The 12,635-nt window shown below is 39.4% G+C and overlaps 1 protein-coding gene across 3 annotated transcripts in view; it reads right to left on the reverse strand.

The window, feature by feature from the left end:
- Window positions 1-4,923: 4,923 nt before the first annotated feature.
- LOC110219743 (putative small intestine urate exporter) overlaps window positions 4,924-12,635 on the reverse strand; it is a 107,823-nt gene continuing 100,111 nt past the window's right edge. For 2 of the 3 annotated variants that reach the window (XM_021003359.2, XM_021003356.2), the window contains 2 exons: window positions 7,822-7,912; window positions 4,924-6,351 (listed from right to left, as the gene is read on the reverse strand). In XM_021003359.2, coding sequence (XP_020859018.1) covers window positions 6,217-6,351; window positions 7,822-7,912 — 226 coding nt within the window. In that variant the 3' untranslated portion in view covers window positions 4,924-6,216. The remainder of the gene's footprint in view (window positions 6,352-7,821; window positions 7,913-12,635) is intronic. The other variant, XM_021003360.2, reaches the window with a different exon arrangement.

Here is a 12,635-nt window from a genome sequence, read left to right on the forward strand (position 1 = left end):
TGTCAAAGAAGACAGCTGTATTCATGTTGAACTTTGAAATGGCAAGTTAAAAACCTTAAGATAGAAAGGAGCTGGGGTGGTCAGTGGGCAACCTTGTGCCCACTGGTTGGAGGAGCTCACAGTTCTGGCCTTTCTAAATAGAGACAGAGCTGCCATTACATTCTTCTCCAGCCCCACTGCAATTCTTAAAAAGAGATCATTTCTTTCAGAAGCTAGGTAGTGTGTCTTGTTTGTTGCCCTTATTTTTTCACTTTGGCAGAGTTTGGCTCTACCCAGATCTTTTATCAAAAGCCAAAGTTGACTCTTGATCCCCACTTAGTCCTCCCTGGGTGTGTTGGTTTTATACTGAAAATACCTACCTTATCTCATTCCTTAACTCGTGGTTTCTGTCCCAGCTATGTTCTTACCCATCTTGTAGACCCAACACTTTGATACTATTGCTTCCCTCTTCAGCTAAGTTTTTTAAGATGCTTCTTATATTTATGGGTTATGAATCCTTATGAGTCTGATGTCTCATTGTCTGAGTCACTTTATGAGTCTGATTGTCAATGACAGGTCACTTCTGCCCTCAAGAGGTCTTGTGAGTTCGAAGTGACCTAGTGCACCCAGATTAAACTTTTAGACCTTTGAATTAGGTAAGATCAATTTATCCCATTCTTTCTAGAATATATGTCTGCTATGAGTTTCTATAAATTAGGAGAAACAAGCAAAAGTTAAGGAGGATTCAAAGAAAAGCCACAAAAACAAAGAATGAAGAATTGGAAAACAATACCTTTGATTTGCTTTTTCTTTTCTATTTTTTTTTTGGTGAGGCAATTGGGGTAAAGTGACTTGCCCAGGGTCACACAGCTAGTAAGTTTCAAGTGTCTAAGGCTGGATTTGAACTCAGGTCCTCCTGACTCCAGGGACAGTCCTCTATCTACTGTACAACCTAGCTGCCCCTTTTTGTTTTGTTTTGTTCTGTTTTTAATAATACTTTTGAGAAAAAGATGGAGAAGACTAGTGGAGAGATGTTAATATTGGCAATGATTTTCACGTATATGGTGGATTATTCAGAAGATTACAAGTGGACTGGTGTGTATGTGTGTGTGTGTGTGTGTGTGTGTGTGTGAGCATGTGTTTGTGTGTCTACTGATAATCAAACAGATTTTAGTTTTCTTGTTATATTGAAATTAGAAATGAGAATCTGAATCCTATGGAATAGCACCTCAGTGTGATGTGAATAATATGGAGGTAGAGTCAATAACTGTTGGCAACTGATTAGATCTGGAAATTGATGGAGAAATATTGAAGTTTTGCCCCATTGTCAGTATATTGCAAGATTCCAATAGTATTAATCACTTTAACTTAATCACTTTAAACTATTAGCATGGGTAGCAAGATCTCAGAACTCTGCTTTTCACAGATGACGGCATCTTAAGACATCTTTGCTATATCAAATTTATGTAAAATTAGTACTACTATTTTCCATTACATTTCTGGGCAACTAGGCAGCACAGTGGATGGAGCACAAAGTCTGGAGTGAGAACGACTTGAGTTGAAATCCAGCCTTAGTCATTAGCTGTGTGACCCTGAACTAGTCATTTAACTCTGCTTCAGTGTCCTGATTTGTAAAATGAACTGGAGAAGAAAATGGAAAACCACTCTAGCATGTGCCAAGAAAACCACAAATGAGTCACAGAGTTGAATGTGACTCAGGCACCACCACCATAGCAGAATGTGAATTTTGTAAATGGGTTGTCTTTTATTCCCTTGAGTGACTCCTTACTTATCACATTTAGAGATCATTTACTGCTCAGTGGGAGAGAAGACTAATAAAACCCCAAGGTGACATTCATCCATTCTGTACTATTTCTTCCAGGACTTTGCCCCATCAGTCATTCCTACTATCTAACCATCAATCTTTTTTTAAAAATTATTATTCATTGACTCCTTTGCCACCTGTTAAAGTCCTCCCCCTCCCCCTTCATTCACTTTATCTTACCATCCCCCCAAGCTATCATTCTGTATGTCTTTTTTTGCAAAACTACCAGAGAAAGTTATTTATACTCACTGTATCTATTCCCTCTTTTCCTACTCTCTTCTCCACTCCTTTGAATCTGATTCCTAATGCTACCACTGAACTGAAGGTTCCCTCTCTAAAGTTATCAACATTTTCCTTTTACTTATATGGGTCACCTACAATTTTTTCTCACAGTTTCAAAAACTTAGAAGAGGCAGATTAGAGCAACATCACTAGAAAGTGAATACAAATATATCAGCCTATTTAAGAAGTTTTGGTGAGAACTGAATTTCTCCTTTTAAAAGCTTAAAATGGGAAAGCATTTTCATTAATCATAAATCTGGAAGAAGCACAAGATGCATGAATTCATTACTGTCTCTAATGGTTAGATTTCAGGAGCAGCTGCCCAGTTAGTGCATTGTAGGAAGAATCTTGAGAGTCATATTTAGGGCTTAATATCGTATGTGAATAAGATCAAAGGGACTGCAAAACTCCATATGAGTGAACAGTGTTTAAGGGAATCCCAAAAGGCAAATAGAACCTTGGGCTCCATTAGAGAAACAACATTTCCAGGAATAATCAATAATAATAATAATGATGATAATCAGCATTTATTTAGCACTTTAAGGTTTTAATGTTTCTTGTTGTCTTATGGTGTCATTGACTTCTATTTGTTCCATTCTAATTTGCAGGGAGTTTGTTGCTTGGGTAAAGTTGTGCACCTCTTGTGTCAAGCTCTTACTTCCCTTTGCAATTCTTTCTTCCATAGCTTTCATTTCTTCCCCCATTTTCCTCTCTAACATACTTATTTCATTGGCAAGAACATTTTCAAGTCTTTTTTTTTTTTTGCTTTTTGGTGAGGCAATGAGGGTTAAGTAACTCTCCCAGGGTCACACAGCTAGTCAGTTTCAAGTGTCTAAGGCCAGATTTGAACTCAGGTCCTCCTAACTCCAAGGCCAGAGATCTATCTACTGTGTCACCTAGCTGCCCCATAAAAGAAGTCTGGATTCTAAGGTTTTTTTTATGAGGCAATTGGGGTTAAGTGACTTGGCCAGGGTCATGCAACACAGCTACGGTCAACTGTCTGATGCTGGATTTGAACTCAGGCTCTCCTGACTCCAGGGCCAGTGCTTTATCTATGGCACCACCTAAGTTCCCTCAACTCTTGAAAAATAAAACAAACTCTTACTTATCTCTTTCAGGAGTTCTAGCTGAATTTATGCCCCTGCTGTACTTTTATTCTATTGTTTTCTTGTAACAATTGATTTATTTTTAGTTTTCAGCATTCACTTATATAAGATTTTGAGTTTTAAATTTCCTTGCCCTCTTTCTCCTCCCCTCTCCCCAAGAAAGAGTGAAATCTGGTATAGACTCTATTCAAGCTCTATTTTTCACAGAACCTTTGCTTGTAGATGTTTTGATATCATTCTTTGCATTTGTATCTTGAGCATTCTTATCACCATAAACACTGTATGTGGTGGAATTCTTTTTTGTTTGTTTGCTCATTCTTCCAGCCTACTTCTGACTTCAGACTTCATATTATGGGTAGTCTCTGTAAGTAATGTCTGGCTGGTTCTTTTGCTGCTTTCTTGGGGGTCATGTGTTGCATTGTTCTAGGATCTCAGGGATAGCTCAGGCTGGGGACCAGCAAGCTTTCAGAGCTTCCATATTGGTCTGATTCAGGACAAAGCCTGATTTCTACTGCTCTGCTCTGAGCTCTGCAAACTTCTGACCTAGGTTCGGGTCTGAGAAAAAGGAGGCTGGTGCTGGACTCAGCTACTGTCAGCCACCTGGGAATCTCTGCTGGTTCAGAAGGACAGAATTGCAGGTTTCCCTTTAGTCTGGAATGGCCTGGTTACTCTTCTGCATCCTTCAGACTACTTTGGGTGGGGTGGGTTGGGGCAGGTCCTCTCCTAGTCTGCTCTGCAACTGTCACTGGGAACTAGGTAGTGGGCAAGAAAGCTGCCACTTTTCAACTGTCCTAGCATCTTGGTGCTTTTGTATAGGTCTGGGGATACCTTGTATCTTCTTGTCCCAGTTCTTCACTTTGCTCTGGGTGCTGGCATACTGTCCAGAAAGGTGCTGATCCTGAGTTCACCTCCAGTGTCCAAAGAACTCCTTTTCTCCCCGTGATGAACTGGGCTGGAAAAATGGTGTACTGTGACTTTCTTTCTTTTTTTTCTTTTTTTGATTTCTCCATCAGTATGATGTCTGATGTGTTTTCTAGATCTGTTTGGGAGTGGGGGAGAAAGCTCCTCTTTACATTGTTTTCTGCTACTCTGTCGACCTGATTCCTTGGGTATTCCATTGCATGCAAGGGTTGGACTAAATGATCACCATGGTTCATTGTATAATATTTTGCAATTTGGTGATACTTGTTTGTTCATCTCGTTGGGACATCTGGCTATAGTAAAACATGTACAGAATCATCAGAGTACCCTCTGCTTAGGTTGACCACATCTGTAAAGAAAAGGGCTGGATCCAGAACCAAGACTCATAGCTAAGGTGCCAGCAGGTCAGGGAATAAAAGATTAAAACCAATGAACAAGCGTGGATTAATTGTGCTACTCTGTGGGATGCACTAGACTAAATGGTGAGGATATGAAGACAAGAATGAGACACTGCCTGCCCTCAAGGAACTTATATCCTAATGAATGAGATACCATATACTCATGATTATATACAGAATGTATACTGTTTAGAGTAAATTCAATAAAGATCAAGTGAGGAACTGGCAGCTAGGTAGCAAGCAGCTGTATGATCCTGGGCAAGTCACCTAACCCTGTTTGCCTCAATTTCCTCATCTGTAAAATAAGCTGGAGAAGGAAAGGACAATCCACTCCAATATCTTTGCCAAGGAACCTCCAAATATGGTTACAACGAGTCTGACATGATTGAAATAACTGAACTGAAAACTGAGGTGCAGATTTTGAGCAGAATCAATTTATTAACAGTGATGTGTATAATTGTTAACAAAGTGGGTCAGACTGGCAACCTTAGCAAGGCCAGTGACCCCAATGAGAAGAAGAGATCCTCTTTATTGAAATACAGGAAAAGAGGGGTCAGGTTATTTGAGGAAGACCACAATTGGCTATACTAAGAAAAGTGCTTTGGCCCTCTCTGATAATTGTTTCATGCCACTCATCTACCTTTTGTAATATTTGCTAGGGGTTCAGCACCACTGGCCTTGGGGTCCTATTGGAGGATATCCAATCACCTCTAACTGCAGGCAAGGATGAAAACATTTTTGGGGATGGTACCAGGTTGAGCTGGTTGGGACTTATAGATGACAAGCAGATGTTCCAGGAGGTAATGGTCAGAGTGATAACAACATTGCCTTTTAACTATACCTTTAAATTGACTCAGAGAGAAAACTGTATTCCTGAGCTTAACTCAAGGATGGAGAAATGTGACTGGAACAATTATACAAAATGGGGAAGAAATATAAAATAGGGTCAGTTAGAGAAGAGAATTAGTTATTAAGTGACACAAAATAATTTTAATTTTCTCAATACAAAATGAATATGTTATTGGTATGTTTTGGAAGGGTGTCCCCTAGCAGCTGGGGTGGGGACCAGTAAAATATTCATGGCACTTGAGCTTAATCTTGAAGAAAATATAAGATTCCAAGAGGCAGAGGTGTGCAGGGAATATATTCCAGGTAAGGATGCGAGTGAGTGCGCAGTCATGGAGAGTAGAGATGAAAATGTTATATGTGCAGAATAATGAGAAGGCAAAGCAGCAGGTCCAGAATGTGGAATGTGAGGAAAGGCATAAAATATAAGAAGACCACAAAGGTAGGAAGGGGTATGCTTTGAAATGCTTTAAATTTCAAATATAGTCATTTGTATTTTATTCTAGAGGCAATTGGGAGACAGTGGAATTTGTTGATTAGAGGTGAGTGCCATGATCCGCTTTGGGCTTTGGGAAAATAATTTTGTCAGCTGTGTGGAGAATGCATCAGAGTGGGGAAGAGTTGAAACAGGGAGATGCAAAAGGTCATTCCAATAGATTAAGCAAGGGTGATGAGGGCCTCAACTAGGGTGGTGGCTGAGTGGAGAAGAGCAGACACACATAAGAGATGTTGTGTATATTAAAAAGACAAGCTTGACAATGGTGTATATTGCCTGAGAGTTGAGAAGTCAAGGATGACCTTAAAAATCTTTAAGGATGTTTTCAGTAGAACTAATTTTCAGTTCATTTCCCGTGGCCCCTCAGAAGCGGGTGAGTCTCTGCTCTTTGGCCCAATCCTGGATGTCTGTCTGGCCAAAGACGAGGTAGAAAATCATTCCTAATACGTTAATAGCAGATGATAGAAAGAAAACATTCTTCCAGCCAGTAGTATTATCCTATGGGCACAAAAATTGTCAGTTCAAGATTTAATATTGGTCCAAAAAAGTTTCTACTTTCCTCAATCTTCTCAGAAAACACATGAAATTCTTCATGTCAGGGAGGGCCTTCTATGAGATTATCATTTTTGGTTTTAATTAAAGTGCTTTTCATTGAGTTAGTGTCAATTAAATGAAGCTTCAAAACATGATGAAGCAAAGGGTTCGGGAAGCACTGAGATGCAGTGGACAGAGTCTTGGATTTGGAATGAGGAAATGTTGTATACATGCTGACTCTGACACTCATCTTGTAACCATGGAGCACCTGTTTGGTCAAAGCCTGCATGTCCTTATCTATAAAGATATGGCAATAATAGCTTTGCATAACTTGCTTCATAGGCTGGTTGTGAGGAGAGTGATTTGTAAACTTTAATCCTCCATTGGAGAAGCAGTGGTGAAGCACTGGTTTGGGTTCAGGTCTCTCTTTGGCCTCATACTAAGGTGTGGGACCCTGGTGAAATCACTTAAGTCCTCAGTGACTGAGGTAACTCTGAGACTGTAGCTGCAGAGCAGGGAGTGTCTTCACAAGGATTTCCCTACATTGATGACATTACAGGTTCATACATACTCATAAACATCATTGTACAAAGATAAATTGTTCTTATTGAGGAATTTTAATATGAACTTTCAGGATTCCTGGAAATAGACTGCAGCCCCTCATATTGCTTCAGGTGAATACATATGAGTGTGTTTGTGTTGGGGGGAGGTGGGGCTGGAGAAGGTGGTGGGTCCTGGTTCTCTTGTTTTTTTAGCTATGGTCTCTCCTACTCTTTCTGTACTTGCCTGAATCCACTCCCCTCCATGTGGCCTCCTGTCACTTGGCTTTCCTTCCTACAAGTTGCCCAGTTGAGTGGTGTCAGGCTGTAGGAGTTTTGAGCCTTCTACCTTTAATATGAGGTAAGAGATAGAGCAGAAGTCCTCCACAGAACCGAGCCTGTTGGCACCTAGTGAGAACTGTCTATATAGATTGTAACAGGGAGATATAGGCTCAGAAAGCAGAGTATCCATTCCTGGGCACCCAATAAAGAGACCTATGGCTGTGTGGTTCCTATTCTCCCTCCTCACTGAAATCTAACTTGGAGTCCTGGCCTAAGGAATGACCTCTTCACTTTCCTGTTTCTGGGACTCCCCCTGAGAGTTTTCTCCTAAACTGTGGCCTTCCATCCTCAATCCCAGATCACAGCATGGCTGGTGGGAAGGGCCTGAAGTTTGGACTCCACTGCTTATTACTTGTGTGGGTCACTTAAACACATGGAATCTCACTTTCTTCCTGTGTTAATAAAGGGGTTAAAATAGCTAATCTCTAAGGTTTGTTCCTGCTTCACACTCTATAGCCCTTTGGGTTCATTATGTCTTCCTCCTCTGTGTTTATCTGCATCCAGTGCTTATTCTACACAGAGTTCAAATCCTTTTTAAGTGTAGGTGCTTTACCTGGTTGATGAAGTACCCAGTAACGAAGGTAGAAACGAGCCCTGAGATCAACATAGCAGCAGTTCCCAGTGACATGATAAAGCTAGCATATCTGTTGGAAGAAAGATTTTTAGGTCAAGTGGAGCACTGATTCTCTCTCTCTGTCTTTTTCTGAGTCTCTTCCTTTCTCTCAATTTCTCTCTCTCTCTCTCTCTCTGTCTGTCTCTCTGTCCCTCTCTGTCTCTCTGTCTCTTTCTGTCTCTCTGTCTCTCTCTCTCTCTCTGTGTCTCTCTGTCTCTTTCTCTCTCTGTGTTTCTCTCTTTCTGTCTCTCTCTTCCTTCTTTCCTTCCTTCCATATGCTATGTATTTCTCAATCCTAGGGAGCAGTGTATCAAATTTGGAAAGGACATTACAAATGCTACTTGAGCAGGAGTCCACTGACTTTACCTGGGAGACCTTAGACAACCCTCCTGGGCCTAAGTTTCCTTATCTGTAAAGTGAGGGGTTAAATGAAGTGGACTCTGTGGTCCCTTCCAGTTCTTGATATATAATCCTATTAATATCTCTGACAAGTGGTTATCCATGCTTCCTTAGAAGTCCACCTGTGAAGGAAAATGAGTTCCCAAGGGAGGAGCTTTTGTCCACTTTTGAGGAGCTCTAATCTCTTATACATTTTTTTCAGTGGATTAAGACAAGGCAGCTTCTTGGCAACTTCTCTCCATTTTTTTCCTCCTCCTTTCCCTTCTCTGTTGCTTTTATTTTGATTTCTGTGGCCAAACACAGCTAGTCCTTATGATCATTGGGAAAAAGGGGAAGATGTTACAAATTGGAGCTCCCAGAAGGCTTCATGAAGAAAGTGACATCTGAGTTGTTAAAGGATGGGTAGGAATTCAATAAGTAACAAGGAGATGGAAGGATCATTTAGTCATAGGGAACAATTAAGCAAAAGCAGGAAGGCTGGAAAGTACAGGGCAGATACCAGGGTAAAAGAATAATCCAGTTTCACTAGAGCATAAGAAAAGCATCTTCTATGATATAAGGCTGAAAATACAAAGCACTATGAAAAGCCTACCATGCTTTAAAAGGGGAGAGGGAGGTTAGATCTTTATTTCTCTCTTCCTCTTGAAGTTATTTTTAAAATTAGTTTATATAATCTTCAGCTTTCTTATTTGAGATTGTGTCATCTTCCTCCAGTAGAATTCAAATACCTGGAGTGCAGGGATTTTCATTTTTTGTCCTAATACAGTAACTTGCATGCAATAAGTGAATAATAAGGATTTGTTGAACCAAACTGAAATTTTCTTTGGTCAGCAGTAGAGGGTCACTGAAGATTTTTTTTTATTTAGAAGAAAAATAACCCAGCCAGGTCTGTGCATAAGGAAAGATTATTTTGAGAACCATGCAAAGGATGGATTCGAAGTGAGTTGGGAGGGAAAGAATCAATGCTAGCTTATGTTTAGATAGCATTATTTTAATTTAAATTTTTTTATTTCATTAAATTTTCCCAATTGCATGTAGAAAAAATTAAGACTGAATTTAAAATAAAAATGAGTTTTAAATGGTCTCCTTCCCACCCCTTTCCCTTCCTTGAGAAGGTAATCAATTTTGTTTTAATTATACATGTGAGATTATGGAAAACATATTTCTATATTAGCCATGTTGCAAAAGAAAACACAAATTAAATCAATAAAAATAAAGCAAAAAAAATCCTTCAAAATGCATTCAGATTTCACCACTATACAATATTTTAAAAGTTGCCCAAACTTTTACACACATTTTCTCATTTGAGTCTCAAGATAGATACTCATGTGCCCATATAATAGATTAGAAAACTTGAAGCCCACTGAGTTGGTTTTCCCATTATTGAAGCGCTATAAAATATCAGCAAGATTTGAATCTTGGTTTTTTGCATCCCACATCAAATAAACCATTCATTATACCACAGTGGCTGTCAGAGTTGAAGCAATAAGACACATTAGAATAATAATGCAGTAATCCAGGAAGGTGGCAATGCTAACCACTGCTAAGGTGGTTTTAGTGAGAATAGAGCACAGATTGAATTTGAGGGAGATTGCAAAGATGGAATGGACAGTACATAATAAATGTTTGTGTATGAGATGGTGAGATAGTTTAGGTTAATAAAGTTTGAGTTGTTCTGCAGTTGTAATAGGGAGGAGAATGTTCAAGGAAGGGAGGTGATTACTGCTTGGGGTGGATGAGAATATGATTAAGAGTGGAGAGAAGGCAGAGCTGCTCAACTTTTTCTTTTGCCTGTTTGCCAAAGAGAATTATTTTTGTGCTGTAAAGGACAGAAAAGAATAGCTTATTGGGAGATGATACCCAAGATAAGTAAATAAATGATAAGAGCACCTAGTAAATAATAGCTAATTTTATATAGTGCTTTAAGATTTGCAAAGCTCTTCTTTATACATGTTAACTCCTTTGAGCTTCACAACAACCTAGTGAGCTATATATTCATATTCTAGTTTTACAGATGAAAGAACTGAGACAGAGAAAGTTAATTGACTGGCTTAGGGCCACAGCAAGTGAGTTTGTAAGGCAAGATTTGAATTCATATCTTCCTGACTAATTTCCATGTTATCCACTGAGTTATCTAGCTCTAAAAAGTTCAGGTCATGTGGTGCAAATAAATCATGCCTTGAGCACAGAAAGAACAGGTAGATGTTTTTTGCTGAAATACTGTGGTTGATCTTTGGAAGAATGTTAAGGAGAGCTATACATGTTTTCCCAATTATTAAAAAAGGGAAGAGAATGAGGACTGCAAAGTATAGGTCAGGGAGGTTGATTCTAATTTCTGACCCTAAATCTGGAATGCATTATTAAGGAAATTGCTGATAAGCACCAAAGAAAAGGAAGTAGTCATGACAGAGAGCCAGCATGGCCCCATCAAGAACAGGTCATGGCAAACTGATTTCATTCCCCTTTTTGGCAGGATTACTAGACATGTAGATCAGGGAACTATTATAAAGGTAAAACTTTGTCAAGATTGTATAAAAGTGCTTTGGAAAATCTTGCATGCTATTCTTGTAGAAAAGATGGTTAAGACCTGGGTAGGTGATAGAACAGGAAGATGAATTTAAAACCGGTTGAGTGATTAGACAGAAAGAATAGTAATTACTGGTTGGACATCAACTTGTCAAGAGGTCTTTGGTGGAATGCCTAAGAGGTCTGTATCTGGTTATGATTCATACATAGTATCTAAATCAAATTTACAGATGATTAAAAACCAGGGAGGGGAAGATTCTGGAAGAAGGTAGAGTAGGTTAGAAAATTCAAAAGCTCTCCAGATTTCCCCACAAAAAGACAAAATAGTGTCCTCAGAGTGAACTTAGAGTGGTAAAAATAAACAACAGTTGGGACAGAACAGTAGTCCTTCCTGAGACAACAAAGAAGATTGGAAGAAAATCTGTGAAGTGTAAATACCTACAGGCTAGTTCTGCTGAAATAGCAAGCAGCAAGCCTGCTGCTAGCTGTGTTGGGAGGCAGCCTTGGCCTCACCCCAGGAATTTTCACCTCTGGACAATGTGGGGAGTTGGGCATCTGAGTGGGGAAGATTGAGGGAACTCTGCTGATAAGGGATGTCAGGCCCAGCTGTGCTATGAGACACAGCCCTGGGTGAGAAGGAACCAGCACATGTGTGGTAAGTGCAGAAGCATTGCACTTCTGGGACTTTAGGGACTCCCTGTCTGTGGACACTTACAGGAGGGCAGAGATCTTGGTTTCAGTTCCAGGCCAGAGGGGAGAACTGCAGGAGGACTTGAGGCCAGAGGCACCATCCCCTTATCCAAGGCCTAGAGGTGATTACAACAAGAATTTGCTATATATTTTTAAAAAAATGAGCAGCAAAAAGAACCAACCATAGAAAGTTATTATGTGAGTAGAGAAGACCAGGGTCCATCTGCAGAGAAGGATATTGAACTTTTAAAAAAAGCCTTTCCTACTCTAAAAAGTAATGTCAAATAATCACCTGCCAAAAAAAAAAGAATTCATAGAAGAACTTAAAAAAAGACTTTAAAAATTAAAATGAGAGAGATTGAGGAAAAATAAGAAAAGAACAATCCAAAAGAACCCAAGAAGATTATAAAAAGAGTCAACCAACTATATATGGAGATCCCAAATCTTAAGGAAGAAAATAGGGGCAGCTAGGTGGTGCAGTGGCTATAGAGCCATCAGCCTTGGAGTCAGGAGGACCTAGTTAAATCAGATGTCAGACCAGACACTTGACACTTACTCTAGCTGTGTGACCTTGGGCAAGTCAATTTAACCCCAATTGCCTTGCTTAAAAAAAAAAGAAAAGAAAAAAAGAAGAAAATAACTGCTTGAAAATTAAAACTGGGCAAGGGGAAGCCAGGGAAGTTATAAGAGAGCAAGAAATAACAAAAGAAAACAATAATGAAAAAGTAGAAGAGAAAGTGAAACATCTCACAAGGAAAAAAAGCTGATCTGGAGAACAGATCAAGAAGATAAAACATAACAATGATCAGACTACCTGAAAGCTACAATCAGAAAAAGAACCTTGATACTATAATACAAGAAATAGTTAAATTGTCCTGAAGCGTTAAAACAAGAGGGGAAAGTAAAAATAGGAAAAATCCACCAATCACCTCCTGAAAGAGATTCTATGAGGAAGACCTACAGGAATATCATAGCTAGATTCTGAGACTCCCAGCTGAAGGGAGAAAATATGGTCAACAAGAAAAAAAAACAACATTCAATATAGGCAGAGCCACAATTAGAATCACACACGACCTAGCAGTGGCTGTACTTAAAGTATTCTTGGAACAGTGTGTATGGAAGAGCAAAAGAACTGGAGT

This window comes from Phascolarctos cinereus, unplaced genomic scaffold, assembly GCF_003287225.1.
Source record: "Phascolarctos cinereus isolate Bilbo 61053 unplaced genomic scaffold, phaCin_HiC Scaffold_726;HRSCAF=1367, whole genome shotgun sequence".
Lineage (NCBI taxonomy): Eukaryota > Metazoa > Chordata > Mammalia > Diprotodontia > Phascolarctidae > Phascolarctos > Phascolarctos cinereus.